Source organism: Achroia grisella, unplaced genomic scaffold, assembly GCF_030625045.1.
Source record: "Achroia grisella isolate CSIRO2021 unplaced genomic scaffold, CSIRO_AGI_Agris_v1 utg874, whole genome shotgun sequence".
NCBI lineage: Eukaryota > Metazoa > Arthropoda > Insecta > Lepidoptera > Pyralidae > Achroia > Achroia grisella.
Window position 1 is genome coordinate 3,852,125 of NW_026713051.1, and position 13,661 is coordinate 3,865,785.

The following is a 13,661-nucleotide window of genomic DNA, read 5'->3' on the forward strand; positions in this document are numbered from 1 at the left end:
ATTCGTTGTCGTTCTCTTTTTCGTCCTTTACATGCAAATTCTTTCCTGTGTGAAAGCCGATACGCCCGTGAAAGAGCGTGTGTATATAGGATAAAGACAGCAATTGTGACGTCCATAGTAGTTCCCAATTGTTGCCATTTCTGGGTACTAATGTATAAAGAGTGATGACATTACATAAAGTTCTGACTGAGTGTTTAACTCACTGGTTCATCTTTCTGTACTGCGTGGTTTGTACTATGCCTAATATACAGATTTCTATCAAGTATATATGTATGTATGTTGGTTTGTATTATTTATTACATGTTTTTTTATGTTATATAAAGATTTAAAAAATATTGTTATGGCTACCACTTGTCTGTTAACTGTTGTAGGCTACTTCTTTTATATGTTATGCTTAGTGACTGTATGTGTGTAACGTTGTGAGATATATATATACGTACTAACTGATTGGTTATATATCTACTTATAGTCTGTTTTCTAACCTCGGAGACTAAATTGACAGGTGTGAATGTCAAATTTTCATCATCTAATGTCAGTTACCGGTTGCAGCGGGGTAGTGCTGTACCTGCTATACTGATTTGTTGAATCGTAGTTTCTTATTTGAGACGATTAGTTTTAAAGCTTTCTACTTAGTTTCCATAACATATTTTCAATATTAACGTAGTTTCACGTACATACCGTACCGTACATATAATATCTTATGGTATTAAGCTACATACCTATTATTTTTTTCTTTGACACACACCTAAATATTTCAAATAGGTGTATGTTTTATTAAATGTGACACCATACTTCATTTGTTTTATAATAAAGGCAATTACTTCTTTGTTATATATAATAAAAATATATCAAATTATATAGTATAGTTGTATCAAAACAACAATTATTTATTAATACCTATAATTTATAGATTTTATGTTAATGCGTGTCAAATGAACACACACATATTATTTGGATGAAGCGATATAATTCATATTAATTTCCTATAATACCGCAACATTAAAAGAATTGCCAATAGATGGCAACACATGTAATGTCAAATTTGTCTCTGAGATATAAAAAAACTATATTAAGAAAATGCACGAGAATACCAGATGACTTTATTTACCTTGTGGAAAGAAAATCTGGCATAATAGATACTCGAAGCTAATAAGAGAGATAACAAAATATTTAAACTTTTGTTACTTACAACGTTTGTTGAAAACTATATGATTATAAAAAAATCTTAAAATAATAAATATTACTTGTTTTAATATAATTTTAATTTTCATTATTATATTTTATAACTAACGAGTAAATTTTACATTTTCCATTATCTCTTTGATCCATAGTTGCCCTGCGTGATTGGTTTACTCATATGCACATACGTATGCCACAACAATTTCGAACCTTGAACTATTATTAAGCATATAATATATATTAAGGATCAAATAAAATTTAAACGCTTAATACTAATTGTAATTGTGGGTAATTATAATTTTATAATACTAATATAAAAAAAAAATATATAGCGTATATGCCTTAATTTTCTCCGACGGGTAAAAAAAGTTATACGGTATGAAAACTGATAAAAGTAGTAATGTTTTAGTAGCGCGTGATGTGCGCAGTAACAATTTTTATCCACAAATTGACTACTGCGCAAGTCATGTGGTGCTAAAAAGAATTGTCTATTTGTACATACTCACAATGTTGTGAGTAAATCTGGCCTCTCAAAATTGAATTTAAGAAGATCAAAATTTTTTTAAAGTAGACAATTTGTTTTAATAAGGTTCTGAAAGAAATGCCTTCTAAGTCAGCCACAGTACCCCGCTCGTCGCACGCCCAGAAACCTCCTCCTATCCCCCCTAGAACACATCGTAAGGATGCTCAAAAGGTTTGTAATAGAATATAAAACTGGTAATAAAATTTATTAAAAGGTAAATCCAAAAAATCCTTCCGTATATTGTTGAGTATTGTAATTATGATTATGACGCTTTCTGAAATATTATCTGGCTCATCCATCTTACTTGTGAATGTAATCTGTATATGTTCTGATTGTGCTTGGTCTGCTCCAATCGTTCGACTTACTTATTTTGTAACTTATTACTTATATATGTATGTCTATTGTTTATGATGTATGCTGTTTGGTAGTTAGCACTCAAAAAGTTCTACATGTCTTTGTAAGAAGCAAAGAAACAATGCTTTATAAAATTAATGAGAATATATATGAAATGAAATGCAATAGAAATACAATTATTAAGTTACAAAAGGGTTCCACGTAGCTTCATGGCATCGAAGACGTCGCTGATTTGCAGTGACATCAGTGTATATAACAAAGTGCATAACTGAATAATAAAACTAAAGACACTAATAATAATATATACTAATAAACACAAGTTACATTATGAAGTACAGACCTAACATATCAAAATATTTTCTAACAAAAGAGTACAGAGTACTGGATGTTTCAGATTAAATTTGGCATATCCATATTGATATAATCGTGAAAGTGTGTCTGTCTGTCTGCTTTCTTATAAGATACACAATAAAAAGACTGATCTGATTATTTTTTTGTACTTTAAGAGACATTATGTCACAGGACGAGTATAGGTTGTTGTTTTATTTCATCAAAATCAAAAGGGTAATAGCTAGTAATCCATACCTTATAATATTGTAACTATGAAAGCGTGTCTATTTTATTGCCATTTCTCTTATATGGATTACAATAAAAATGGACATAAACATAAATTGTATCACCAGGAAGGACGTTGGATTTTATCTAAATAGCAAAAGTCGCTAATATAAACTGCTTACAACAACTATAGCTGTTTAAAGGAAGGTGACAATAATTAAACATTTCTGTCGAATGGAAGACTGTTCCAGCATTTTACAAAAATTGCTTATCTATAATGCTTATAAATTCTTTAATTTGAAGTTACGAGTTATCAGTATATGTACATTGTTTTAATGTTTTATTTAATGCAATTTTAGCCACCGGAATCTACTGAAAGCAAATCTACTCATACCAATTGGCACTTGTTCGACGCGGTATCAAAATTACTAGATATTGTTATATCACCAATCAAAGACAATATGAAGACGCGTCCATGCACAAAGACTCATGACCACGGCGAGTACGACAAGTATAGAAGACTATCTGACTATAGTTGCAAACTTCTTGCCAGGATTATAGCTGAATTAGCTTATAATGCTACAAACATACGTGTAAGTTTTAAAAATCTACGACTGTTGATATAGATATATAATAGATGTAGGTATCAATAGCAAGATATACTAACAGTTTTTTTATTATTGAATCTAGTCCGTCCGTCTTCTACAATAATAACTTACTGTCATGACCGAATGGAGTAGGAAGAGACATCTCGGTAGTTGGTGTTTTCTTTACCGGAGAGTCAGTCAGAAATATGTCAGATTTTTTTTGTATCGTCAGATTTGAAATCATTATCTTTTGGATGTAAATACACGAAAAATGGACGTATTCGAATACATCATAAAGTGTTACGTACTTCAATTTATTTCTTTGTATTTGTTTGTAATAATTCTTTGTGATATTTTTTTTTTCGGACTACTCTAATGCTGTTGGTCAGAGCTGGCCTTTACAGCTTCTCCGGACGATAGGGGGCGAGTGTAGATGACACTTCAAACTCACGGAAGGATTTATGGAGCGGCTGAAGGCCAACTGCCGAATGACGGATACGACTGTAGTCTGAGGGCACCGCTAGGGGTCCTTCTTCTAACCCCGGCTCAGGCCGTCGTAATTCCTATCCCCGTTTGGATGGGGTATCGATCGGTGGGGTACACAATCATCAGACCCAAGAAAATCAGTGTAACTTGTAACTGAATTACATCATGAAAGCATATTACTTGGTGATATCGTAGTCATTCTAGGTACTAGTTGTTTATCAGATTTGGTATAATCAGTTGTCATTAATATTATGACATGTTATCATACTTGTGTAATAATATATAAAGTAAAATAATATAGGCATTTCTCTGTTTGTAAATAGAGACAATTTTATATTAAATACCTACGTTTCTGATGTTTACATTAAAATTTATTCCCAATAAACGTTTTATTTATCTTACTTGTGTGTAAATCCCCCACTCTCTTTATAGGAAGATCAAGATTCGAGTACTATAAAACATTTAGTTACTCCTTCGAGGTTCATGCGTGTGAACCAATCCCGGTCGTGGAATACTGGGAATGGTAGCCCTGATGCTATCTGCTTTACTGTTGACCGACCCGGTGTGATGCTAGTTGGCGCATGCGTCTTTAGCGGGCTCGGCAGCTACGAGTATTCATTGGAACTGCTCCAGGATTTACGCGTGAGTGATCATTTTTATATAAACATCAAAGTGCCTCTGGAAACCATCGTGATGAATTCCTGTTGAATTTAATACGATGGGCTTACTGACCTGACCTCATGCTCATCTTATCATCCTTCACTGGTGCTCTGCCACCGTTAACCGATAGCGCAGGCGGGTGAACCATACCATTATCATCAATCCATTAAAAAGACAGGTCAAAATGACAAATTTTCTCCTAGTTGGAAGCTTCTAAAATGGTCAAGGTGGTTGTATTATGAACAGTTAAGTTGCCGTTCCAAGGATGCTTAAGGAACAGGAAATTTATAAACAAAAATGATGTTTCATAAAAATAGACCTTATGCATTATAACTTTAAAGTCCATGTCGTGTGAACATGTTCTAGTTTGTGAAATTATATTAAAAGGTAATTTACTTTGTACATTACTCGCTAGATGGCGTTGCGGACTTTATTTTGTACATTATTTTCTTATGTTTACTCTAGATAAGTAATAATGTTATTTTTTAATTATTTTTACATTTCCTTTATTACAAATGAAAACGTCACTATTTCATTACAAGTAATTTTGTTGTTGCTGCAGCTCCGAGCTACGGGGGAGGAGACAGATCCGGGCCACTGTTGGGTGAGCGTAGAAATGGTACGTGGAACTTTCACATCATCAGATTGTCAACACGACATGGTGCAGATAAAGTTTGATCGGCCCATTTGTCTAAAGGTTAGTCACCCATTTGTCTTACTATCTTTGTTATTATATTTATCAATAACATAGCATTCGACTGTATGTGTGGTATTCTGAATAAGTATAGGTTAACTTCCTTATTAGTGAATAGATTGAAGTAATACATTAATGTTACAGAAAGTTTGCTATCTTAATAATATTATAAAGTTTGTAAGTATGGATGTTTGTTACTCTTTCACGCAAAAACTACTGAACGGATTTTGACGATGCTTTACAGTAATATAGCTTACGTCAGAATAACTCATAGGCTATATTTTTTATTGAAATATATATATTGAAATTTAACGCGGGTGAAACCGCGAGCCCAGCTAGTTAAATAAAAGTAGATACCACATTCAATTCGTTTAAATCGTTTTTGAGATTAGCATACATACGTACTTACAACAAGGAACATCTTGACAATCCTTCAAATATTTCCGTGCTCGCCTATTTTTCTCTCCTTGTTTATTACCTATGTAAATATACAAAAACACATGCTATTTTTAATTATTACTCCTACCCTTTGTGACATAAGTGACCTTTATACATATTATAGGAGGATCTTCGTTATGCCTTGAGACTGTGCAATCACGGTGGGCGAACGGCTAATGGCGATTGCGGGTTGCCTTCAGTGATGGGCCCTGATGGAACCACTTTTAAATTTTTCTCATGTTCCTTGAGCTTCAATGGGACTACACTGGCTAGAGGACAAATACCCGCTTTTATTTATTATGGGTAAGTAGTTTACATATATACTGTATTTTGTAATTGACAATATCATGTTTATGTACTAATAATGAATGATGAATTAATAAATTCCTCTATTTTCGTTTTTAATAACAGGACATCAAAGAGTCAAAATGTACTGGACAGTCCTGATACTCAGATTACGGCTCTTCGTGCTATAACACTACGCGTCGCTTCAGATATCTTGGAGCGAAGTGCGGATCTCTTCCGCTCTCTGCGGAACGAAGTAACAGTGGAGGATTTGCGACGCAATTCATTCGAGTTGAATTTTTCTTCGGTGGTCAATACGCTTATCCCTTATACACTGGCCAATCTTGAAGAGTTGAATGACTCTAAGGTTGGTTTTCTTTATATAATCTAGTGATATAGAAACACAGGGCGATACTACAAAATTAGAATAGAAAAATTCTGACCGGCTCCAATGTGTGGGGTTCATCCCTAATTATTTCTAATAATAAATTTAGGCTACATTACTCAACAGTAGTGTAGCATATGAATGGTGAAAATTCTTTTGAAATCATTCCTGAACTTTTTGGAAGATTTCAAAGTTGATTTGTTAAAAAATACAAATATATTGTAGATAAGAGACTACGATTTAAATTGATAAACTGTTTATATAACTTTTTATTTGAAATTTCATACATTAATTATTGTAACCACATGCGACGATCACATGTGGTTACAATAATAATATCTACTAGAATATATTTTATAGTCATTTTACTACATTTCGAACTGGCTGTAGACTTATAAGAATAAAAATATTTCATTTAAATTTGTTTTGAACTTAGCGCTTTAACGGCTAAACTGTTAACAGTTCTAATCATTATCAAATTTCGTATAAGCCTATTTGAAATAGAGAAGGAAGTATCGTTTATGAGTGGTTTCCCAATGTTTGAGGTATTATATAAAGTATCATATTTTTGTTTATTAAATAAAAGAAAGCAATATTTGTAGGTCCTCTGTACCAACCAATTTTAGCAAATTATTAATACAGTTTAGTACATTTTTTCAGAGCGTAGTAAAACTGCTGGAGAGCATTCGTAATATACTCCCGCATGTAGCTGCTATAAATATAACTGTACCGGCCGTTGAAGATTTAGGGTTCCTCGCCGAACCTTTCTATATGTGGATCGAGAGTGAACATCCATATAAGCAAGCTACCGTCTCCAACATGAGGCAAGTAGACTTAAATAATATAGACAAGTATGATAAATTCGAGAAATAGCCTCTGGTTTACATATTTTTACTCTAACCTCTTCCTGTATTGTGAAAATAATACGATTTTAACATTTCATCACTTTATTACTTATTTATTAGAAAACTAACAGTTTTCAATCCAATATATTTATCAACAGCACATTTCTAAAGAAACCCAATGACAGCATTTCGGTGACTTACCAAAAGTAAAAAACGAAATGTTGTAAACTGAATTTAAATTATTGGTTTTATTTGGTCCAAATCAAATAATACAAATTTCACAATAAATAAAACTAATATAACTCTTACTGTAAGAATTATGAATACGACAATTGTAGCACATATTACACATGTTACAACATAGACTTTACTCTTACATGAATAGAGTCCTGTTTCCTGTCAACGTGTCTTGGGTAGTCCTAGAGATGGATCCGCGTAGTGTGACTGCTCAGCCCGAGGATACACTCACAATATATGCCGTGGCCGGTGTGCCCAAACCCAGATGCCAGAGCTCGTATGATATGCGGGTATTGGAACCGCCATTCCGCAAGGTAAGTTATGCTTATTACAATATCCCAATCTAATGCATTTTAATTGGACGCACATATAATTTTTTTTAACAATAGTTTAAGTATTCGTCCTCCAATCAATTTAGTTTGATTTCTTACGGATCGAGAAAGAAACCAAAATGCAGCTCATGATTATCGTATGTCCTGTGGCGGAGTACATAATTTTGATGCACATATTGTACCCGTAAAAATGTAACTAATATTTCGATTTTATTTAATACCTGCACAACATAAACATTCCTATATTAGTATAGTTTAAATATATGATAGTATTATAATGATCAAGCTATATGTCTCTTTGAAAACTATTTATACAAAATGGTGACTGATCTACAACATTTTATGAAATAAATGTGATATCTGTATAATAGGGGACAGTAAAGAACCCTCTTTACTGGTGAACGTAATTATATATGTACATATATATATTTACAAAAAAAAGCTAAGTTTATGACTGTGGGATATATCCATAGATATTTATATTAGAAACCTGTTCACAACACGTCCGTTCCGTTCGCGGGCTGCTAGTATAATGCCCTTTTTGTCCGAGTCATCGTCGATAGGGCGCCATCTTGCGTTCTTCACTACTGTCAAAAACCGGATGTGATAACATTTGTGATTACTGTTTATTAATATAGTCTTGCACTTATGTTTACTACTAGATAGAATTCTAACTATAAACTATTTATTACATTTTTGAGAATATGCATTCTCAGTGGAAGTGGAAGTCTAATTTCATTTTACGGTTAGTGGTAAAGGCCTGGTTACAACGAATTATATGTCATAGCGTCTGATACAACTGCCATCGGAGGATAGTCGTGCAGACGAAGTACTGGACGAGGGCGAGACGGAGACGCCCTGCATGCACTACAACCGCACTTATATTAATGTCACGCCAAAATTATCCAACGTGTGAGTACTATTTTGCTTCCTTAACCGGACTTTGCATAGAGTCTATTTTTTAATGGATGACAATGGAATGGTGCGCCGTGCACCAGTGGACAATGATACGGTGCAAATGAGGTCAGATCAGTTAGCTCATCGTGGCAAATTCACCAGGATTTCATCAGAATGGTGTTCAGGGGGAACCGTGTGGAGGTCAATCTCACATGGTACATTGCTAGCAGGATTATTGGTCCACATTACTAACAATCCCCTTCCCCAACTTTGCATAGAGTCGTCTACGTAATTTCTGTCTCTCTTATTTCTGTCGCGAAACAAAACGCTTTCTAACACTTGTCTAAGGGTATGAGATGATATCTAAGGATATTGGTAAGAGATATATGGTAGTCAAATTACTGGTTAAAGTGGGAACACACTTTATTGTTTTAGAATGGCAATACAAGAAGATACAAACATGTACAAGAAATGGAAATAACAATTGCTTACAGTCAAATAAATTGTTTTTTGTACATTTATTAAGTTATATAACAGCTATGGAATCAAATTAAACGATATACCTCTATATATACCGTAACATATTATACTGCTTGTCTCTATAATCTCTAGGACATTCAAAACATATACCTTTGTGTGTATATGTACTGTAAGATTGTCTACACACGACACTGAAATAAGGAGCAAAATATACTGATCTGAAATTGGGTCCGATTTTTCTACACACGAGACGATGTAGAAAGCAACGCAGAGCACTCTCTTCACTGCCGTTTATCATTTAAGTCGTTTAATAAGTACAATGGAAAACATAATTACTTTGTTTAGTTTATATAAGAGACTAGTTATATTATTAAATTATATGTTTTTAGAGCTGCGGAATGGCCAAAAAAGGCTATAATTGTACCAGGTCGCGAAGTCATATTCTCTTTAGAGACTGCTTCTGACTATCTCAATGAATACAATAAGTCAAATAGGTAAGTTGGTTATGTTATCATTTTATTATTCGGCCATAGACATAATACTAAGTATTTTTAATTAAATTTATTGATTATTAATTACATATTTATTATTTTGTTATTATCTTCATTTACTTAATTCTTCGTGAATTACTGTTTATTCCAAAGATTGATTAACAGAAAATGCTTCTAGCATTAAGTCCGCCTTTTGTTCAATGTCTTATTTGGTCAATAAAATATTTAATGACAACATATATTGCAGTTAAAATAAAATATTCTGTCTAGTAATAAAATAGTCAGTAAGAAGTTTGTTGTTGAGATGCTTTTGAAAAGAGAAAACTAGGTATTTGAAAAAATAATTTAAATATATTTTAATAAATATTTTAATATTATCTAGTGAGGAGAACCGATTTGGCTTCCGTTGTCTCTGTATTGGATACCCGGATTGTGCTTTCACGTCGCGACGCCAGGGACTGTCGCTGTTAGAAATGGAATTGGTATATGCTGGATCTGCGTGTGCATCACGTCTACTCGCACCGGACCTTGAAATACCACCCTTGTCGTTCTGTAAGAAAACACCTACATACATACATATCAAAAACATTTATGAATATAATAATAATAAAACCTCAGGACAATTCACACAGCGCCATCTAGTACCAAACGAAAACTGACTTGAGTTATCGATACTTGACTACTCTTAAAATGCTTAAAAGAAGAAGAAAGAAGATGTCCAGATCAATACTTATAATCCTACTAATGTATACTAATGGTAGCACCGGAATCGTACACGCGACTATCCCAAGTTAGGCGGTGTGATAAACCGCTAGACCAACGAAGGCATCCACCATCTGTCTAATGTTTGTGATTTATGTTGTGAACAACATAAATCACAAACATTATAGATATATAGAATATACTTTATTTGCAACATACAGTAAAGAAGAAGCACATACAATATATCAAAGGACACATGCATAGTTACTATAAGGCGACCTTATTAATGGACATAATATAATAATTAAAACCCAGGATAATTCATACAGCGACATCTAGTCCCAAACTAAGCCTGGCTTGAGTTAGTAGAACTTAAATACATTTCATTTTGAAAATACATACATATTATAAATGCATCGAAAATACCCTGATCAATAAATATAATTCTATGTAGTACGATGGCACAAGCGTATAGTCCTTTTTCTACGTCTATTCATAAACTTTAAAATATATAAAATTAAATTATAAATAATCCCGCTATTCTTATTACTTGTAAACGCGAGAGTTCGTGAGTATGGATAGATGACTGTTAGTCTTTCGTGAAAAACTACTGAACGGCATTTGATGATACTTTTCGGCGATATAGCTTATACGTCGGAATAACACAAAGCATGCGGGTGATACCGCGGGCACAGCTAGTGTAAAATAGAAGTCTGCTATTGTTATTATGTGTCTGGTAATCTTATAAGTGTTATGTTTATTGCAAGATTCGCAACCCCGCTGCTGTTTTGATACTAAATTATATTTATAACCCGCTGAATTATAAATATAGTTCATTATCAAAACAACAGCGTGCTGCAGCATTTTGCAGAGGGATATAGAGTTGTAAAATAATTAAATTACATATACCTAATAAGTGCGTAATGAATCATTGTGTCTAATCATTTCCAACGGATGATTGTACGCGTGACCGGAATATACCGATGCAGGTGTCGAATATCGTGTAGTGTGCTTGTGTAGAATGCCAATATTGAGGGCGGTGGTGTTGTGGTTTTTTGCACACTGTATTAGCACCAATGGTCTCGGATTCGAATCCTCATGCCATATAAATATTAGAACTAATTATTTTTGTAAACATATACATAAGGAATTAATTGCTGAGTCCTTATGTATATGTTTAAAAAAAAAGAATTTAAAAAGAAGTGACTCAGTTGTTAGTATCCATAGTTCAAGCTATAGCTTAGTTTAGGCTTAGATAGCACGGTGTTAATAGTCCCGAGTTATTATTAATATTATAAACATATATTATTAGGCTATACCTCTGCTACTATAGTAAAATGTACTAATACAAATTCTAAAAAACCGTAATATGACTTTAAACTTATTCGCAAAATATACTCGTGAACTCGGGTACGTCATCCAATTCAACGTCTGTTGGTAGAAATAAAATTGTTATTTTCCATGAGTGTCCATAAAATTGACCTTATCAAAATTAATAATGACTGTAGGTATTGTGTAACCGCAAGTGCTTTTTGCCTTGCAGTTTGTAATTAGAATTTAATTGTGTCATATAAAACATACTTTATTGACTCATTTACATAGGTATAAATGTCTCACAAATTCCAGCAGCCAAGGAACTTTGTATGATGTGTTTCGGGTGAAATTACAGAATAAGAGGTATCTTAGTCCTAGTTGCCATTTAGACTACGAATGAGTGGTATCCCTAGAGTTATGATGGAAGGGGGGCGTCAGTTATCACTTATCAGTAGGCTAACAGCCTTTTTGACATGATTCCTTCTTAAAAGGCCGGCAACACACTTCGTAGTTCCCATGGTGATGGGGGTGCTCATAGGCAGCGGTAATCACTTAACATCTCGTGAACCGCAAGCTCCTATATTCTCTATGTTATATAAGACATAAAGTAAAAATAAAAATTATATATAAATTCATATTTATTCCCAGCAACTATAGTTGAGGTCCAAATGCTTGCAATGATGGGATCCAGTCAAGGTGCTGAGGGTGGAAGAGGTGCAGAGTGGGGACATGACAGCTGCGAGAACCTCCTCTTGTCCAAAGGCTTGGAACTCTCGTCGCCGCCTTCCATTCACCAAATTCTGGAAGGTCTTCCCCTTATACGGTGAGTTGGAATATATTATTATTTCTAGAAATAGTATTGTTATAGCTCTAGGTCCTTGTAATTTGGAAACGAAGTCCAAATATGGGACCTTTTGTTTTTAGCCATGCAGGAATATGAATATGAAATTCATGTGCAGAAACACGAAAAATAAAATGAAATGTGTAGATGAATGTCTGAGAGGTTATCTGAGAGATAATCCCTTATTATTTTACGCATGAACAGATTATGGGTATGCTTTGGAATTGAATACTTAGGAATCTACAGGCTATATATTCTACAATAAAAAAAAATGTTCCAGTATAGTTTCTTCCTAGTTCTTCTCAACTGAACTAGCTGTCCGAGAGTGATTTAATAATAGATTTCAACTTTAACTGAAAAATAATAACTAAACCTTAAGAAGGTGAAATGGGATGATGGTAGGCCCAAAATAATGTATGTGGATATGAAACATCATACAACGAAGCATACATGAAAGATAACATTATTCTAGCCTAAATTTATGTTACGGTAACACATTATTTATAGTTTGCTTAATCTCATACTATTGACCTAATTTTAATGATTTTATGTTTTGTGAATCTGTTTTTGTTTATGTTAGGTGCAACAGCGGTACTAAATATATATTTTTTACTTCAATACAGCATTTTTTAATATTTTTTGTTTTTTATTTTATTTTCCTTTAGATTCTACTATATAACAACGATATCAAGCAGTCTGTTACCATTTTTATGGTACATTATTATTATATAAGTGCTTTTGGTTTAAAACAGTGAGAGCATAATGGTCTATATCCTTACATAATTAGTTGTGAGTTCAACACTGGCCGAAACCAAACATTTTGTGTATCAATTTATTTTCTGACTGTATCTCCTTTGACGAAAAATTACGATAACAAATCAAATTAATCCAACAGACGGCTAGGGTCATCCCTCATCTCTTTGTATTCAAATATACCGAGCGAAACGTGTGTATGTGAAGAGTCGCATTCAGACAATCGCAATTGATCCTGCCTCTGACTACCCCATTATAGATTAGTTGTTGTGTTGTGCTACCCGATTTTTTATGTTATGTTCAAACTCGGGACAAATGGGTCCAATTCCATAAGCAGAATCGGGTCTTTTTTGCCGTATTTAATTAAGTACAAATGTATTTACTTTTCAGCAATAAATTATTTTTATTCTAAAAATTATTATAATTATATAGGAAAAGTTATACAGTGGTTATATTTAAGCATGCTCCCATTTTTGCGACAACTGATGGTATCTTAAGTGGTTACCTAGACTAGCTCTAGGTACATTTTTTTCTGTTTAGATTTTTTAATGAACTTTAAATTGTTCTGCTTATAGTTATGGTATTATTTTTAACGCACTTCGTCGACTTCAAGGTCGCTGGTT

The 13,661-nt window shown here is 33.4% G+C and overlaps 1 protein-coding gene across 1 annotated transcript in view; it reads left to right on the forward strand.

Annotated features, from left to right (window-relative positions):
- The window catches only part of LOC131853083 (E3 ubiquitin-protein ligase MYCBP2), a 134,464-nt gene that overhangs the window by 20,921 nt on the left and 99,882 nt on the right, over nt 1-13,661 (forward strand). The window contains exons 23-34 of the mRNA XM_059203893.1: nt 1,769-1,873; nt 2,971-3,204; nt 4,117-4,326; nt 4,907-5,041; nt 5,601-5,779; nt 5,888-6,128; nt 6,807-6,970; nt 7,377-7,542; nt 8,348-8,472; nt 9,327-9,431; nt 9,811-9,980; nt 12,093-12,267. Coding sequence (XP_059059876.1) covers nt 1,769-1,873; nt 2,971-3,204; nt 4,117-4,326; nt 4,907-5,041; nt 5,601-5,779; nt 5,888-6,128; nt 6,807-6,970; nt 7,377-7,542; nt 8,348-8,472; nt 9,327-9,431; nt 9,811-9,980; nt 12,093-12,267 — 2,009 coding nt within the window. The remainder of the gene's footprint in view (nt 1-1,768; nt 1,874-2,970; nt 3,205-4,116; nt 4,327-4,906; nt 5,042-5,600; nt 5,780-5,887; nt 6,129-6,806; nt 6,971-7,376; nt 7,543-8,347; nt 8,473-9,326; nt 9,432-9,810; nt 9,981-12,092; nt 12,268-13,661) is intronic.